Source organism: Argopecten irradians, chromosome 7, assembly GCF_041381155.1.
Source record: "Argopecten irradians isolate NY chromosome 7, Ai_NY, whole genome shotgun sequence".
Classification (NCBI taxonomy): Eukaryota; Metazoa; Mollusca; class Bivalvia; order Pectinida; family Pectinidae; genus Argopecten; species Argopecten irradians.
The window spans coordinates 41,234,031-41,254,441 of NC_091140.1; the positions used below are offsets into that span (position 1 = coordinate 41,234,031).

A 20,411-nucleotide genomic window follows, 5' to 3' on the forward strand; every position below is an offset into this window, starting at 1 on the left:
TTTTGGTCAATGGTTTACCTAGATTTTTGGTTCAATGGTTTACCTAGATGTTTTGGTCAATGGTTTACCTAGATGTTTTGGTCAATGGTTTACCTAGATGTTTGGTCAATGGTTTACCTAGATGTTTTGGTCAATGGTTTACCTAGATGTTTTGGTCAATGGTTTACCTAGATGTTTTGGTCAATGGTTTACAGATGTTTGGTCAATGGTTTACCTAGATGTTTTGGTCAATGGTTTACCTATGTTTGTCCTAATGTGTTTTGGTCAATGGTTTACCTGATGTTTTGGTCAATGGTTTACCTAGATGTTTTGGTCAATGGTTTACCTAGATGTTTTTGTCAATGGTTTACCTTGATGTTTTGGTCAATGGTTTACCTAGATGTTTTGGTCAATGGTTTACCTAGATGTTTTGGTCAATGGTTTACCTAGATGTTTTGGTCAATGGTTTACCTAGATGTTTTGGTCAATGGTTTACCTAGATGTTTTGGTCAATGGTTTACCTAGATGTTTTTGTCAATGGTTTACCTCTAGATGTTTTGGTCAATGGTTTACCTAGATGTTTTGGTCAATGGTTTACCTAGATGTTTTTGTCAATGGTTTACCTCTAGATGTTCTGGTCAATGGTTTACCTAGATGTTTTTGTCAATGGTTTACCTTGATGTTTTTGTCAATGGTTTACCTCTAGATGTTTTGGTCAATGGTTTACCTAGATGTTTTGGTCAATGGTTTACCTAGATGTTTTGGTCAATGGTTTACCTAGATGTTTTGGTCAATGGTTTACCTAGATGTTTTGGTCAATGGTTTACCTAGATGTTTTGGTCAATGGTTTACCTAGATGTTTTGGTCAATGGTTTTACCTAGATGTTTTGGTCAATGGTTTACCTAGATGTTTTGGTCAATGGTTTACCTAGATGTTTTGGTCAATGGTTTACCTCTAGATGTTTTGGTCAATGGTTTACCTAGATGTTTTGGTCAATGGTTTACCTCTAGATGTTTTGGTCAATGGTTTACCTAGATGTTTTGGTCAATGGTTTATTTAAATGGCTACTAGTCATAGAGTTCTACATGGATTGTAACCAAATTTGGCCAGAAACATTCTTTTGGGGAGAGGAATAGAGTTTGTATAAATTCTGGTTCTGAACCACCCCCTCCCCTTTTAAATATTTAAATTCCTTTAGAAAATAGACATTGGACCTGGATTCAGAACATAACTTCGCATTACAAACCAGGTGAGTGATACAGGCCCTCTGGGACTCTGATTTATTTTTGTTTGTTTGTTTGACAGATACTGGTTTGATACCATGCCCACTAGAGGTGTATAGAGATGAGGATGGAACTACAGTACAGATGATGTTACCGGCCACTTTAGAGAAATATGCAAATTCATACTCTCAAACAAATACACATGCAGCAGCGCTGACGTTCTTCTGGTGCGATGATAAAGGTCAAACTGCCAGGCTCAGTGTTCTTGCGACCTTTTGGAGATTGATATATGAAGTAAGTACACCACCTCACTTTTGTACTTCAGTTGAATGCTTGCTCCTGTGAGGAAGGCTCAAGGTTCTGTCCCCTTGCCGAGACACACCATATTAATTAGCCTATAAAAGTTGTAGTGTCTGTTATAATGCTCAGCATAAATTGGCTTGACAATTCATTTGCGAATTTTCAGTACCATATAATGTGACTGGTTGGGATGTGCTGTTTTGTGTCTCTATCAGTATGATTCAGTAAGATAGCACTTTAAACAATAGTTTACATTTTTAGGTCATCTGACTGAAGGTCAGGATGACCTATGGTCATCATGTTTCTTCCGTCGTCGTGCGCTGTGCGCCATCCGCCTCGTGGGTAAGACTATTTATACAAAAGCCTACTCCTCCTTAACCCTTGAGTAGATTTCATCCATATTTGGTGTGAAACATCATTTGGGAAGGACAATCATATTTTAAATAAATGAGTAAGGTCCGACCCCTAGGGTCAGAGGGGCAGGGCCCAAAAAGGGGAAATTTTCTTCATTTCACATTTAAAATACTACTATTCCATCATCCTTTCATGGATGGCAACCAAATTTGTTTTTAAACATCATTGGGGAAGGACAATAATTTTTTTATATAAATGAGCCTTGTTTGACCCCTAGGGGCTGAGGAGTGGGGCCCAAAAAGGATAAAATTTCTTAATTTTAGTTTTAAAATCCTACTCCTTCTTAACCCTTGAGATGATTACAACCATACTTGGTGTGAAACATCAATGGGGGAAGACAATCATGTTTTATATGAATGAACCAGATTTGACTCTTAGGGGAAAAGGGGCTGGGCTCAGCAAATGACCTTTATCTATTTCAGAATCTTACGTATTAAACTAAGGTGTTCTTTGTATTGCTTATATTAATTGTTAACTACTACTTTAAACTGTGTTATGAGTCAGATGATCGTTAAGGCCCATGGGCCTCTTGTTACATAGAGCCACAACAGGAACATACCACAGCCTCCCAAAATACACAGCCAAGCATCACTACAACATAACCTAAGAGGTGGCAATCCATAAATGGGATATCAAGCATAATCAACAAACCACCAGTTTGATGTAAATATATGTTAACATTTTTAAAGCCTTCACACTTAATTGTTGATGCTGTCATCTCACGTTGTCTTTAAACACTTTGAAATATTGTATATGTATTTAGTACATAATAATAATGTGTTTTATTTTTCAATTATAATAGAAACTAGGCTTAAGATTCAAGAGGGAAGCTCTTCGGGGCAAAAAATCGGAGCAATGGCTAGAGGATTGCCTGAAAGTATTGAAGTTCTGTTTGGATACGAAGAGGGAGCTGGATTATGAAGTAAGTGTTTCAAGATTCTCGAAACGTAGATGTATGTCTTTTATGAGGGGATAAGGGGCCCAGGTATTAGTTAGTCACTGACTTACAGTGCTAGTTGTGCCTATCTCAATTCCAATCTGATCTGAATATAAAATGGCCACCATATGGCCATCATTTTTTTTTGAAAATTTAAGCTTGTTTTTATCATCTCTTTGCAGAAAAATTCAAACCGGTCATTCTTGAAATGACTTGTAAGTGTCTGCTTGGTCCATAGTTTATTATATCCATTATGAGAAATCATCCTTCCTTCTTTTTTAAATTGACTAACATATATAGACCTTTCTATGGTAGAAGCCAAGACCAAAAAGACCTTTTGTCAAAATTAATATGCAAAATTTCCATTTAGGGTATATGTGTTTTGTATAATGTTTGCCAAATACAATGTGCTGAAACCTAACAAGAAACTTTTTCATTATGAGAAATATATATATTAACATTTATTTCATTGGTATGGCCCTATAGGATTGTAGTTGTTCAAAGATGTTTTATTTACTTATACAGCGTATTACTATAGAATTGTTCAATTTTGCTGGTGTAAAATTTCACGATTTAATGTGTGAAACTTTTTAGTGGGAGTTAATTTTTGCGAATCATATTTACAGTCTTCGAAAGTGTCATGTGATATGTAAAACCATGGTTTTAATCATTTTCGTGAGGTATAACAATTTGCAAATTTGGATGTATCCGCAATAATACAGAAATTAAAAAAGCTAGCAACTTTATTTATCTATATCTGCATTCACAGTGGATCACTAGAGTCGTGGACTACGACATTGTTGAAGCACGTAAAAAGAACTCCAAACTGTCCATAGTGAAATTCCTGACATCTTTGAACGACACTTGCCTGCCTGAACTATTGTGGTCAAGGAATTACACCTGCTATGGAAAAACACTGGTCCTGGGCTTTGATTTCTCTAGATGGAACATTACAGTGGTATGTACTATATTTAATTTTAAATTAAGAAGATGTAGAAAGTTGGAAATTATGAAGAAAAGCACCTGCAAGTACATGTACCAGGCATTTGTCCCCATGGGTTTAAAATTTCAGACCCATGTGTGCTAGTTGCCAGGTACATACTGTAATTGCCTTAATAAGCACCCCTCCCCCTATAAGCGCCCCACATCTCTTCAGGAGAAGGAGTTGAATTTATATAAACATTCCCCCATCCCATGGATTTACGATGTTTTACAATTATGCTTAGAACTTCGTCAATGTATCCCATATTACATGAAATTGTGAGCCTTTCACAGCAGTGAGTCAAAGGAAAGAAGGCATATGCATGTTTACTTTGACAGATTAATGTACCATTGGGTAATACCGGGGTATTTAGAGATAAGATATGCCTGATTTTTGTTAAAGGTTTTTCATCCACATCTAACAGCTAAGTTCCCTAATACACTCCTTTTGTTATATTTTAAGCCCTCTGGGAGCTAATTACGGCGAATATGATAGTACTGATTGTCTCAAACCCATGTATGCTAGTTGCCAAGACATACATGTACTGATTGTAGGTTGTAGTATACAGTGGACCCTAGATAATCCGGACACCTTCGTTCCCAGCCTAAACCGTCCGGATTACGAGTTTTCCGGACTGCCAAATTCCGTGTTCTTAGTCAATTAAATTGTCAGGTACGAGTTACTCCCCTTGACCTTGTAATCGATTACAGGCTTTTATGTAATATACTTCTATTATAATTAATACCTCGTTATGTTTTATAGGTATTTTTATATCACTACGTTAAGAATATTAAATAAACGTATTTCTTTTTCAAAATAAGAAACCTAAAGCCATCGTTAATTGTATACTATGTATGCATATAGCTACGTATCCCACTCTTGATCTGTCGTACGGCAAATTGCCTAACCAAGGATCAATATCATCTACGTTATTTGCATAAAAAACTATGATAACAAATAGTTGTGAACATTTAAGGAACTCATATAATTGTTATTTTGTATAATGTGTGTTTTTAATGACAATCTCTACAAGTCTTTGCTTTCTGACTTACAGATGTGTGTAACAACCACGCACCTGTTCACCTCTAACTTCGTGCACAATGTCACACACATGTAAATGGCACGTGCCGTAGCCTTTATATCTTATACCACAGACGATGAATTCAAATAGATTCACATACATTTAATTCTTATTAATTTTGTGAGTATTATCTCACTTAATTGTATCCGATGCTCAAAGCGATATATTCTGCATGCGAAACAAGTAAGGTATCTACAGCATACGTACCCGTACCCAAGCTCAAACTGCATGTTTAGAAGCGTGTGGCTAAAAATATATTGCGTATCACATGATCAATTACAACACTGAAGTTTTGATCTCCTATAGAAAACCAATGAACCGTTACATGACTGTATATACCCATGTGAAAGATGTTCAGGTAAACGCCTGTAGCTATGACCTGGCAGCCGTCGTTATGGCAACACACTCAGTGTCAAGTGATGGTGTGTATTGTACACATGACTGTACATATATAGCTAGCCTTGGATTTTGTCGGCACGTGGCAACAACAAATTGTCCGGATTATTGCGGGAATTTATTAACGAAAATTACATTCCGTTCCCAAAATAGAGTTCCGGATTCGGAATACGAATATCCGGACTAGTGAGTATAAATAACGTTACGGAAATCCATTCCCTGACATTTCCGTCCTGATTGTGAGTTTTCCGGACTATCGGCGTCCGGATTATCGCGGGTTCACTGTAGAGGATTTCCTGTGGTTGAGCAATATTTTTGAGAAAAAAATAATGTCAGGCGTGATCTGAAACATCATAAAATGACATTTCAAAGCACTAGACGTTGGGTTTCTTCTTATTAGGTGAGAGATATACTGCCTTTACTGATAGAATCAATCACATCCCAGAATACGTGTTAATGATAGAGAATTCTAGCTATTAATTCGTATAACGGTTACCAAGGTATTCAAATAATTCAGCTATTTATATAAAATTCTCCTTATTTTTTCCTTCTTTAATTTGTCTTTGTATTTCAACTCCGTATCTTTGCATCAATTTTTACATTGCATCCAGTTATTCAAATAAAATATCTGGGAAAATTCTAAAAGCAAAATCGAGTATTTTTCAATTTTACAATGTATTGTTCGATAAAATTTGCTGATATACACTTTCAAATATGTTAATTTGTGAATGAAACGTACCTTAGTTCGCCAATATATGTGTTTATATGTGTATATATTATACAATTAATGTTTCTTTTGTACTATAAACTACTTTCAGTTTCTGGACTGTAGCAGCCGAGATAGTTTCCTTCAGCCTGATATCAGACTTGAAGCTGGTAATACACACATTCCGGATATTCCAAACAGTAAAAACCACAAACTAGCTGGGGCTGAAATATATTACCTCCGTTACACAAAGAGGTAAGTTTGTTTGGTTTTTTTGATGCTGTGAAACAGCATTCTTAGGTACGCTCGGAGAGCCTGTGCACATCAAAACAATGAAACCACTCCGCGATGAAAATTAAAAGTTGTTTTGTTCATTTCACGTAATACTTGATGGTACGAAAAAATAAAACCCCAATATTCAAAACCACAGACATAGAATTTGTACATACGTATACACCACGGATGGAGTGTTTTAAGTGTTCAGTTGGGACTCTATTATATTTGTATTACTCCGAGAACACTGGTCTCCCGAAAATCACGAACAACGCCTTCTTCGCTGTCTTCCTCCGCGACAGACTTTCGGTGGATTTTGGATTGTGTATGTTTATTTAAATTTTACGTAATTCATGCTAATGATCGATTATTGTAATCAAATGTTAGGAAGGTAACTGCAAAAGAAAGTTATTATAACGCTTATAAAGTTTTTTGTGTTGGTTGTATTGACGAACTATATCTGAGTTATTATTGCGCAGTTAAAGTATATACATGTGTTTCCTCTCTTGATCAGTCACTGGGAGTTGTGTCTTTTGTTTATCGACAAATGCAGAATATTGAAAGGGAAAAAGTACCAAATCTATCAACATAAACTTACAAAATATAATGATGATATAGATCTATTTATGTACGAGCAACTTAAAGTGACAAATGAACTTACAAAATGTATATTGCCGTGTAATGTACGGTAGCCTTATGAAGACTTGCTAAAGTCCGATGTCTTGCAAGAAGTTTTCTTGATGATATAGCGTTCTTATGAATTCAAAAGAAATCTGACTGTTATAAGTAACCAAATAATGTACCCTTTACTTCACAAACGTATATGGCCATGTTTTATTATAAGTCAAAAGTCGGCAAAGCAAAACTCACGATAAATGTTCTGCATGATAATATCTCGCCAACCAGTTACTGTTAGGCTTACGAAGACTTGCTAAAGTCCGCATACATTACATGAAGTTTTCTTGATGTTAACGGCTAGCGTTCTTGTGAATTTAAAAGAAATCCGAGTGATATACGTAATGAAATAATGTACCTTTTATTTGGCAAAAGTAGACCTACATTTAGAGCTAATCGGCAACTAATGAACAGCAGAGTCCCTTTTAGTGAGGTAAGTTTTATAGTGGCTGTTTTAATGATTAAGCTCCACGCATCATTTAACATTAACTTTGTGTTATCAGGTAATAATCACACACAACTCTTCAGACAGATAATTAGTCAATGTAGGGTTGCAATCAAGATCGTTTTTTCATTATTTTCATTGTAGTTAAATTAGAAGCCAAATCTTTTCATTGTATAATGTTTATAAGTAGCTATTGGTAACAAAAAATTACGAACCTCGCACTGTGTTTTATTAAATAATACATGTTCAATGGACAGCTTCTACTTCTATTCCATTATAATATCATTTTCGCTGTAAATGATTTTGATCGTGTTGGAACACAAACAACTTCGTAATACAAGATATTTCTTTTTAGATCTTCAGGGGCCACACTATCAACTTCCGAACTGTCTGGAATGTAGAGCTCGACTTGTAAGCATAAGTTCTGCGCGACTTGTGATACTTGACGTAATGACGTTAGTTAATGAGAGAGGCTATCAGGTTTAGCCAAGACGATATATCTGTATCACTGAAGGAAAACAAGAGTGTAATGAAAGAGTCTCACACACAAGTTATAGACATCAAATGAGTTGTTCATGGAGACATTTGTTTAACATCAAAATGAAGAAGTGGCTATGCGCTACTCTGCTTTTACCATTTTAAAAAAAAATATCAATCTCGTCTGAATAATATCTGCCATTGTAAAATGAATATTACAGCATCCGTATTTATATGTAAAACAATTATCTTCACTGAACGAAATAATCTGTGCCATTGGATTAATGAGAATAAATCTTAGTACAGACGAGTCCGTAATTTAATTAAGTAAAACAGGGGTTGATTTGAGTGTGTCCTGGACTTTCAAAAACAAAAATAGTTAGTTGATCGTTATAAAATTGGAAAAAAACTTTGTAAAACATGGAAAATGTCTTTGAATGAATGATTGTAAGGCTAATAACTGCAATCTAAAAGTCATCTTCATATTTTTTGCTTCTCTATCGCTCAGGAAATTAGGATTTTGGTGATGCTGCTTGGTTCAAAAAAAAATTTTAAGACTTGCAATGATGTCAAAAATTTATGGGAATCCAATATGTAAAAAAATTAAGAATTAAAAATTATTTATTTTAATGATGTTGTTTTTGCATGTCGTCATTGTTTATATAACAATATTTATAGAAAAGTAATTGAGTAATTTATACATTCAAACAACATTTGAATTATTGAAATTTTTTTTTTTAAATCTGGAAAAAAACTACACACGTTTATATATTTATACTTTTTGGTAGTCGTTTTTATGATTGAAAAAATTACCATCAAATTATTTTAAAATTGAAAATGAACTTTATCATAAATACTTGCAATAAGTTAAGATATAATTTTTTAACTTATAAAGATGTTATATTTTGTGTTATTCAATAAAATTATAGAGAGTAAAATTTGTAGTTCTGTATTTTTAGGTGTCATTCGACCCTTTGGGATCAGCATGAACATATAGACTCGGGTTTCGTCACGTCGTCGTCCGCGTGTGTTAACTTTCACATTTTGAACTTCTAAAGTTGCTAACTGCCAATTACTGAACTTCATGAAATGATCTTACATTCCTTACAAAGCTTGTTATTTTTTCGGTCCATACTATCCGAAATCCAAATGTCCCCCCTTTCTGAAAACACATCATTACATGGTGGAACGTCTTCTCTCAATTCTACAATTGCATTTTGCTGAAACTTGCAGTAAATGATACGTATGAATGAAGTTTTGATGGTTACATCTCTACTCTCTTGTTGATTCCAAAAGATTGAATATGTAACCGATGACACCTGATCTAATGTAAATTTAGTATATGACTTTTGCCATGAAAGTCAGATACCCTGGGTATTTTGTTGTTATATACATTACATTTTATAATTCTGTTCCTGAAACAACTTCTTTTTTCGTCTTATGTTCTTTTGCCAGGATATTGTTTGCCTTGTTCTGATATTATGATGGGAATCATATTGCTGAGTTCATTTTGCTTATATTTTATATAGCTTTTCATATTGAAAATCTCATAATACTTCAAAAACAAATTCAAATTGAACACGCCACCAAGGTTGTTTGTTATCTAATATAGAATACTTTTAAACATTAGTCAATAGTTTTCCTCGCGAACTGATCAACCAAGTCACTTGTATTATGATCTATACAAATTGTGTTAGTGGTTCTTGTTAATATTTTAATTTCATGTTAATTCATACATACCCCAAATAGATGTGTACACTAAAAATCCAGAAAAAAGTACACATTAACTTGTAATAACTATTTTAAAGCCATCTTCCTAGGTACAGCCTGAAGCGAGCTAAGGAATCACAAGTTTTCCTACTTCATTTCTTCATCTGAAAAAAATAAGAGTAACAAATTATACTAATCCAGAATTATCTACTACCAGCAATGGTAAGGCGAACTACTCAAACTATTGGGTACTGATCAGCTTATTGAACCATGATTAATAAACTTATCCATGTCATTGAGTTTAGGTGATAAGATAAATACATAAATTAAGTAAATCTTGAGAAACCTTTCGAGTTAACAAGTATGCCAACGAAAACCACAGCATATATTTGTCTATGTATATCAAGTCTAATAACAACAGATACAACAGGTATAGGTAGGCCGTATGTGAGCGGAAAATGGCCAATTTTATAAACCCAAAAAATTGTTTACCAATAGCAACTGTATCTGCAATAATAAACACTATCACTATCATATCAAAAGAAAGTATCAGGGATTTTTCCTATTTTGTAATTCAATTAATCTCTAAAATAAAAGGTATTGAAAATTGGGGAGACAAAAAAGCACAGTTACTCTTATATGTAATTAGCCTTTACAAACTTTGCTTTTTTAGACAGTTTTAGACCGGCGTCATCAAAATAACCCGTTTTTCCAGCATGTGTACCAAACATGTTCAAAAACCATGTCGGTCATCAAATAACCCGATTTTCAGCATTTGTACCAACCATGTTCAAAAGTATTCACAAAAAAGTAAACGTCCGAGAAAGCCATTAGGCTCAATTTTAAATTACATCTCACAGGGGCTTATGACTCATATATCAGGCCCTTGTATAATGCAGTCACACATATGTTTGTGTTTACATTAAACTTTAATAAGTGTGAAATTGTAGCAATTAATCTATTCAGTCATGCATCACAATGTCCATGACCGTTTTTAGCCAAGCCTCCCAGCAAATTCAGACATGGCAATTTTTGATCTGTTCAGAATCATGAAATAATCTCTTCAAAACTCTTCAAAGTACAAACACTTATGATTTTAGACAAAGATTTAATCACATGAATAAAACATAGTCAACGTGAACGTATCCTGTTATTAGCAGTAGCAAGCAAGCCACTCATAATGGCTGCCTGTTTTGTAAGTCAAAGATAATATGTAAACTGGACATTTTTTAGAACAAAATCTGGATTCATTTAATAAATATTTAAAGATTTAAATACATTTTTTTATTAATTATCAGATACTAATTATATTAATACAAAAATATCATAAATATTATTGAATAACAATATGAAAATAATAAATATATGCATATTTTAGGCTTTAAAAAGGTTTTAAAATTGCACTCAAATGTGGTTCCGCACATGACCCTTGTTTTGTCCCTTTCACCTGTTTTTTCAAGGGTGATCACCCGATTTGACCTCATCAGAGGTTGGCAATACTGACTTTTGGTTGGAACTACCCAGAAATAACCTATATCATTTCAACAAAATAAATCTCACCAAGAAAAATAAGCATTTTTTATATTAAAGCCATATTCAGAGTGCAATAATTATCATTTCTAACCAAACGTTGCTGCAGGCATTTATGTAATTTGACAGATAAAACAGGAAGATAGTTATACTTACACCAGTCCGCATACATTCTTGAAGTAACAGAAATTCTTTATCACAATCTCCCTTTTTAACTGTACTCTTGGCTGCAACACATTTCCCATAAGCTGCTGCCTGAAAAGTGAAAATATATGGAATTTTGTCATAGGCAAGTTAACTTTAATGCTTCAACTCAGCTGAATCATTAATGCTTGTGATGGTGTGACAACAAGGAAATTTCAATATCATTATATGTAACTAGCTAAACCAGACATTAAACTGTTCAAAATGCAGATCCCCTTGATCCATAGTATGTGCTTTTAATGTATTATCCTAGTTATGGAGGGCAATTTAACTCACTTTCAATGCCACAGCATCCTCAATATTCCAGGGGTTATTCTCACGGTCATTCTATCCATCCCTGGAATATCTCATAGTAAAAACTAAAGCAGCTTCAGGAGCAATCTGCACTTCATTTGAAGATTAGAGGAGCCAAACTTCAAACTTTTAAAGCCACTCAATGTAACTAGCTTTTATTTGATTCTTGATGAACATCAAAGATGGAAGATGGCCACCAAACTACATGTTTCATCAGCCGTCACACACACAGTGTGTTCAGTTTTGTTATGACACAGCCCAGGGAGGATATTACTACAGTGATAGTAACACTTGGAATATCAAGGATGAGTAAGTCACCGTTGTCAAAAGCTACATCATTTTTTTTTATCTTATTTGAAGCTAAGGACATAATAAATCTTGATTTGATGAAAATATGGATATAGCTCTACAACAAAGAAAAAATAGTGAAGTAGTACAGAGTTGTTTTGATGACATTAAACTGGTGATGCAAATTTGGTAAGAACATAGTTTTGCACTTGGCTTAGAATAACTAAAACTAAATATATGTATATAAGAGTAATGAAGGGAGACGGAAATTACCTGTCCTGAACATCCAACTAAGGCCTGTTGTGAGAGTATTTCAGAATTCTCTGTTTGGGTACTTCCACCGGCATGGTGGTGTGTCAAGGGGAATTACTCGTTTCACCTTGCAGGACAGTTCTAGTAGAACTGGGGCGGTATTCGAACTGGCCTGAAAGAGCTAGTGAAATGCCGTGACCATGATTTCATCACACATCGTCTGCATCCTAAATAATTTTTCCGGTTCCGTCTAAAACATTAACTCTAAGCTGCAGAGGACAGCATTAAAACATTGACACAACATTGCATTATGTCCGAGGAGGGCACCTGTTATGTTTAACGAATCTGACGTCAATAATATGTTTTTGTACGTATGGGATATTGTGCCTAAGTCAAGCGTCTATGAGATGTTTACAGAATGCTCGTTGACAGCTATTGCATGGACAGGCCAAGACAAACATTAGAGAAAAATGGCAACAGCTGCAGAGCCAGGTTACCATAGGAAAGGAGCATGGTCATCGCACTTGATCGATAACTTGGAGGAACAGAAAGACGAGGTAAGAGTTAGTAATGGGATCTACTTTATATACTCTGCAAATACATAGGTCATTAGGTGTTTACTAACACACGCTGGAAAGTCAAAGACCCACGATAGACTTATATATGGATATATATATATTACTAGTAATATATATAGTGGGTCTTTGACTTAACAGCGTTCTAAACACTTATGTCCATATAATATGACATGAGCTGTCATGACCATATCTATTTTTATTTGTTTTTTGTCGACACTATAGTATACATAAGCCTATATTGAAATATACGACATTTTCATATTTATGCTATTCATTGTGTATTTTTTAGCTATACATCAAGAACGTTAAAGATCCTGTGCTGTGAAATTTTTGGAATAATACCAACTAATAGCACCCGATAAACAAACTGGCTAACTAATGTACCCAAACAGGTTAAGGTTTTAATTAATAGTTTTATAACGCCCTTTTAACAGCCAGGGTCATTTAAGGACCTGCCAGGTTTTTGTTGGTGGAGGAAAGCAAGAATACTTGCAAGAAAAACCACCGACCAGCAGTCAGTACCTGGCAAATGACTGGGTTCTAAGTGGATGTGGTCCCAGAGTGATGGGGTGTCTAACTGGGAGTCAGTGGTCCCAGGGTGATGGGGTTCTAAGTGGGTGTCAGTGGTCCCAGGGTGATGGGTTGTAAGTGAATGTCAGTCGTCCCAGAATGATGGGGTTCTAACTGGGTGTCAGTGGTCCCAGGGTGATGGGGTTCTAAGTGGATGTCAGTGGTCCCAGGTAATGGGGTTGTAAGTGAATGTCAGTCGTTCCAGAGTGATGGGGTCTAACTGGGTGTCAGTGGTCCCAGGATTATAGGGTTCTAAGTGGATGTCAGTGGTCCCAGAGTGATGGGGTTCTAAGTGGGTGTCAGTGGTCCCAGGGTGATGGTATTCTGAGTGGAAGTCAGTGGTCCACTGGTCCCAGGATGATGGGGTTCTGACTGGGTGTCAGTGGTCCCAGGGTGATGGGGATTTAATTTAAGTGGATGTCAGTTGACAGTCCCAGAGTGATGAGGGGTTCTAAGTGAATGTCAGTCGTCCAGAGTGATTGGGTTGTAAGTGGTGTTAGTGGTTCTAGGGATGATGGGATTCTGAGTGGAAGTTCAGTGGTCCCAGAGTGATGGGGTTCTAAGTGGGTGTCAGTGGTCCGAGGATTATAGGGTTCTAAGTGGATGTCAGTGGTCCCAGGGTGATGGGGTTCTAAGTGGGTGTCAGTGGTCCCAGGGTGATGGGATTCTGAGTGGAAGTCAGTGGTCCCAGAGTGATGGGGTTCTAAGTGGGTGTCAATGGTCCGAGGATGATGGGTTCTAAGTGGATGTCAGTGGTCCCAGGATGATGGGGTTCTAAGTGGGTGTCAGAGGTTCTAGGGTGATGGGATTCTGAGTGGAAGTCAGTGGTCCCAGAGTGATGGGGTTCTAAGTGGGTGTCAATGGTCCGAGGATGATGGGTTCTAAGTGGATGTCAGTGGTCCCAGGATGATGGGGTTCTAAGTGGGTGTCAGAGGTTCTAGGGTGATGGGATTCTGAGTGGAAGTCAGTGGTCCCAGAGTGATGGGGTTCTAAGTTGGTGTCAGTTGTCCCACAGTGATGGGTTTCGAAGAGGATGTCAGTGGTCCCAGAGTGATGGGGTTCTAAGTGGGTGTCAGTGGTCCCAGGTTGGGTTTTAAAGTTTTCCAGATTGCTTGGATGTACCCTGCTCCATGTTTTTATTGTCTTTCTTACTCAAAAATAATGATAAAGGCCCAGGGACTTTGTATAAAATGTATCTCAAATGAGGATGTCAGCAAGAACCAGGACGTGTTATATCTGGTCTTTGTTACCAACAGGTTCTAGCTCTCCAGTCCATTTTTGAAAGCGAGGAAAACAGGTTGACAGTGTTTTCTTCAGCACCAGAAGAAATATCCGAGAATGAAAGCAAGGAAAATTCTAGATTGTTCCAGCTTCAGGTAAATGTTAGAAGCAATTTTATTTTCGCTCAAGTTAACAACCTCTGAAATAATCACATAAGTACATCATTGTCAACAAAAATAATACACAATTACTTAGTACGATCTACAGTTAGTCTTAATTCTGATTATGAGTTACTTTTTTATCTTTTTCTTTTTATTATTATGCCATGCTGAATCACAAACAAACTTGACATGTATATTTATGATATACGGTATTACCAAACTTACACCTTTGATGGGTGTGTGCAATGATGCAATTGTATCTTCTTTTGAATTTGTCATAGCAGCAGTTACTCATACTTGTATGTGTTCTTTATTGATAAAGAATATTTGTGCCAACAGCTGCAAGTGCCAGTAAAACAGGAGATTCACAAAGTGACATTAGATATACTGTATGCCTCTCCCAGATTCAACACAAATATCAGAACAAGGGTCGGAAGTACGAGAATCCCTGGTCTCGTGGGTCAACTACAAACGATCAGACTCAGGTATAAAGTTCTTCTCACAAATGGTCAGCAGATATTGATGGGTACATCTTCTTACGTAAATGGTCAGTCTTCTGTAAAATTCTTGCTTAAAAAATATTCAGTTCTTCGGTAAAAGCTACTTTCTGAACAAATCTTTAGAGATCAGGTAAATCTTCTTAAAGATGCTCCACCGCTGACAAATGGTATTACATTTTACTATCAACAATCTCCAAGCATCACTATTAACGTATTTTTTTGTCCTCAGTATAACAAACAGTTTACTTTACTATTACACCATTTACCACAAGTTGCAAAGTATGCATGCATATACATTCCTTTACTTCTTTCAAAGATTAATAATAAGAATAAAATAATTTATACTGGCAAATCCCGAAAAAATTCTGTGACACTATATAGTCCTACAAGTAAAGGTAAATGTAGTAATGAATGCGCATGCACCAAAGGATAAAATAGTAATATTAAATATATTATTGAGTTTTAGTGTAAATTTGACATATATAAACACGATTAAAACACTAATTATTGATCAAATTGATGAATATCATATATTACTTACATTCCCGACGGTGGAGCATCTACTAACAAGAACGTACAGTCTCAGGTAAATCGTTCTTAACAAATAGAGCAGTGTCAGTCTCACTAGGTAAATCTTCTTAACAAATATTCATTCTCAGGTAAATCTTCTACCAATATTCAAGGTCATCCAGGTAAAAATCATGCAGAACAAATGCGTCATACTCAGGGAAATCTGAGAACAAACGCGTCCAAACCCATTCACTAAGTAATATTTTATTACACTATGTTTATATTTCCTTATCTAGGGAACAACTTTTAGCATACCAGTTATGATCCTCCACCACCTCACAACCACTAAATCTGACGTGTGATTTCCACCCTGAGTTACCTCCGCCTGGATTAGTTCCTCACAATTCACCTTGCAATCCTCAATTTGGTTGTCATGGCAACGTATATGGGCGCTGCGCGTGTCGAAATGTTTTATAAACCTTGTGGAGAGTCCCCGTGGTAATGCCGATACTTTACACGTGGATCGATTGGCTGGAAAATAATTCATTAAGGTATTTAAAGTTCAGTTAAACCTGTCTATAAAAGAAACCAAAGAGACATAGCAAAAATGTCCTTTATAGACAGATATCTTTTATATAGAGGGAAATTATTTAGTTAGTTGTATTGAATTTTTGACAGATTTGTAAGTTAGTACTACGTTTATTAAACTTAACTAATTTTTTTTCGACACAATAGTTCTTCAATAAACGAAGTCAAACTCATATCACATAACTGTGATTGATACTGAAGCAGCCATACTTGTATATGTAGTTGTGGAAAAGGATTCTATATACGCTATTTGGAAATACAACATAATGATATAAATCTTGAAGACCTATGTCAGGATAATAATTTTGATATCAAAATGAAGACATTCATCAATACATCACACTCCAAAAAAAGGCCTTCTAGACCACATTTTATCTTATTTTGAGCAGTTTTCTAGGCCTACTAAGACCACAATCTTTGGTTTTTATTTTAAGGCAGCTTTTCTAGGCCTACTACACCATATTTTTTGTTTTATATTTGAACAGTTTTCTAGGCCTTCCTAGACCATAATCATATTAACAGATGAGAGACAAAGGATCCTGCGAGGCAAATAACGTTGCCAGACGAGAGAGGTGGTCACACCAGAATTGTCTTCCACATGAGCGAAGCAGTGAACATCTATGAATGAGCGTTAGAGGCGAATCAATTTTATCTTATAGGCTGCGACCTATCGCCCTACAAGTTATAGTCTTATTGCAATACTATTCCCTATCATCCGTATAGTTCTTTATACTAAACATTACTGTCAGCTTGACTACAATTGCAAGATGTAATGCGAAAATATGTACATATAGCCATTCTGAATTATATTAAAATCCAGTTGATGAATTGGCCGCCTTGACATATATCTATTTCAGTATTGGTTTTATTGTTACTTTCCTTTACCTACTAGCATCACAGTACCAACTCAAACGCAATGAAGATCATGATTGAGAAGATTGTCGGTATTTGGCATTTTGATTACATAGCATGGAAAAAGTGACATTTTATTGTGAATGTTAGTCTGTTTATACCAACACTCAGTGAGTACATGATTTTAGTCCAAGTTACAGAAAATTATCTGACAATAGTTTGGTGTAAAACTATCAGCAATTGTTATCGACATTTTGAAAATGCCATTTATTGATCGAGTTGAGAGGCATACAATCACGCAATATATCGATAGTCTACCAATGTATTGCTACACCCCTTATTTTTTTTCTGTCACCATAACTGAGTTGTAGGGTACAATTACAATACTTACTAGGTTTCAATTCCATCATCTGGTTCTTCAATTATCACATTGTTGTGTTGTCGTCATTTAAATACAAGAACACTCCTGTAAATACGGGTACCGTATTCGACCCAATAAAGCGCCCATGTCCCTATAAGCGCCCCTCCCCCTTTTTGAGAGGGCCTCAATTTCAATTGCCCAGGCAATAGATTTTGCAATAATTTTGACTTATTAGCACCTTTTCTTTTATTATCAATTTTTTAAGCGCCTTGGGCGCTTATTGGGTCGAATACGGTAATAACATTATAATTGTAACTAATACGATGAATTTACTCACAATGGAAACATGTGTGTTTAGTTGAATGTCTAAAGCAAACTTTTCAAAATCCAAGTAAAATCACAAAAGTTTTTTTCTTTATGAAAATAATATTTACATTACATTTTTTTTGTATTGAGAGAAATTTCTAGTCATTATTTTTTTAAATACGAATGTCAATCTTCAGCTAACTATTTTTGAAATGGAAATTTGCGAAATTAAGTAGCTAGTAGTCTGTTTAAAGAATCACAATTTAAAACAATCAATATTCATCAAAATATATTAAATAATATTTTTGATAGGTACAGTGCAGAGGAAGAAGCTTTCCAGTTTCAGAGATCGGAACATGAGTGTTGTGTCTGTTTCATGGAAGTTCCCAGGCACTGATTTGTATAGATGAAAACAGTGTGGCCACCACATGTGTCGACAATGTGTACAGGAACTCTGTCAAATCCATGTCAGAGACGGAACTGTCACTGAACTTGTGTAAGTTTTACATGCATGTGTAGATCACAATTCAATCCAGATGTGGAAGTTTGATAAAGCCAACATCAGATTTGTTTTTTGCTTATGCATTATGTGCTTTAATGATTTTTTCTATTTAAAAACATTATTAAAAGCCCACTACCTTTCCGAAATCGCTTTTAATTCTTGAAATGGGAAAGTAAAACAAGATTGATAAAATTGTAGATCAACACAAGTTATTATCTTATTATCAATATTACACGTAACACCCTCTTCTGAATAATTGAAAATTAATATAGATTAAAATGTAAATTTTCATAATACGGGTCGTCTTATTTTTGCCTGCCGTCACCCTAATTACCACACTGAAGTTTATTATCATTTGCACCAGACGGCACAACAGCGAAATGGACCTTCATCGTTAACAGAGATTTACATATGGTCCATCAATGCAGTTGGTATTACAGTGTATTAAATGCTTTAATTTTTTGTTTAGGATAGTGTAGCTGTAGTGATACTATTGTGGTTGATTTAGCGGTTGTTATATGTTACATTGGTGTTACAGGTGCCCTGTGAGGCAGAATGTCAGACAGATATTCCACCTAACATTATCAGATAGAAAGCGGTGGGACAGAGGAGCAGTCATGGTCGATACGAACTTCTTGCTTTACAGTTAGTAGGAAAGCTGTTTAGATATGGTGACATTTTGTGGAGACAGGACAGTTCTTATTTGTTGTTGCACTGACCATGCATGTTGTTATAAATCTCATGAATCTGTCAATCAATCAATCAATAAACATGTTTATACAAGGATCAAAGACATGTACTATTTAAAGCAAAGTGCTATATCCGTGCTGTCATCTTACAATTTTACAGAAAAGCACGTGGACAACAATGGGAGACATTGTGGTGAGTGTACCCCAGTCAGGTTGTGTAAGTTACAGTGAGTTGTAAGGGAGCAGTGACATAAAGCCACTCGTCAACTTGCATCTACTGAATTGTGCCTGATCTAGTTCTCATGGTCACACATAGCGAATCTGTCAAGAAACATATGTCATCAGGTAAGTTTGCATATGCAAAAACAAATTTTCTGATATAAAAAAGAACAGATGTTTTAATCACTGTATCTTAAATAATTATGAATTGGAAATAATACACTTGTATCATGAAAATAGGCACATTCTTTCAGTTAGTCAGAGCACTAAGTCATAAAGAGATGATCCACAGCAGACATATGGATGTTTGTTCCACTATCAAAAACCAGGAGGAGACGATTTTAGTACTTTGTCACTTACTTTAATCAAAAGCACTTACTTACGTTTTCTACCACTTACCAAAAGTTAAAAAATGTTTGTGAATCTTTAAACTCTAATTGATAATTCAGTGGATCTACCAAATATGAAAAAATATTTATCTGCATCCCGAAAATACAATCTGTGGCCACTAAAAATACCTCAAAAATGGAATGAAGTACTTATTGCTACAATATTCTACACCAAAGGCTAAATTAAATCATTTCTATGTTATATTATTATATGTTTTATGAATTATAGAGCATATAAATATAACATCCGATATAAACACCAATTATGGTTTCTAATGGAAGTAATACATTCATTTATGCTAATGACTCGTCAGTGGGTGCATCCTTTAATTGAAATTGCCCATTTTATCTTTTCTGATCTTCATGCACAAGTTAATTGTAGTTGCCATCAATGACATCTGAACTTTCAGATAGATAAATCTCTAAATTACTTTAATTCCGAGTGAAAATAAGTAACGGTCTTAAGGCAAAAACATGGAACAGGACTATTTTTGATTAATGCGTCATTAAAGAATATTGTGACATGGTTCCTACACAATAATAATCGGTGTCATTCAATTTGTTGATACAGAGTTTTTAAAGTTATACTGATGGGCCCGCCCGTAACTGGACGAAAGATTTTGACATGTTATTTTTAGTATCATTCATTTAATCTATTGAAATACCGTATTACGATTATCTCACGATTGAATTAAAGAGCGTGTGAAATAATACAATTCAAATGGTTCCAATTGTTCCTGAAAACAACGTTAGTTGCCAACACAGAATTTTAAGGTACTAGTACTAAATTGTTTGGTT

At 35.3% G+C, this 20,411-nt stretch overlaps 2 protein-coding genes across 4 annotated transcripts in view; both read left to right on the forward strand.

Moving 5' to 3' along the window:
• Positions 1-20,411, forward strand: part of LOC138328458 (uncharacterized) — a 65,689-nt gene that overhangs the window by 27,346 nt on the left and 17,932 nt on the right. For all 3 annotated transcript variants that reach the window (XR_011209214.1, XM_069275266.1, XM_069275265.1), the window contains 4 exons: positions 1,286-1,497; positions 2,720-2,839; positions 3,624-3,812; positions 6,132-6,274. Coding sequence is in view for 2 of the 3 variants with exons in the window: in XM_069275266.1 (XP_069131367.1) it covers positions 1,286-1,497; positions 2,720-2,839; positions 3,624-3,812; positions 6,132-6,274 (664 nt within the window). In the remaining variant the exon portion in view is untranslated. The remainder of the gene's footprint in view (positions 1-1,285; positions 1,498-2,719; positions 2,840-3,623; positions 3,813-6,131; positions 6,275-20,411) is intronic.
• LOC138326760 (uncharacterized) lies at positions 12,582-18,211 on the forward strand. The gene is made up of 4 exons (XM_069272766.1): positions 12,582-12,724; positions 14,572-14,691; positions 15,037-15,182; positions 18,127-18,211. Exons 1-4 carry the CDS (start codon positions 12,638-12,640, stop codon positions 18,209-18,211), a joined length of 438 nt encoding a protein of 145 aa, XP_069128867.1. The 5' UTR covers positions 12,582-12,637.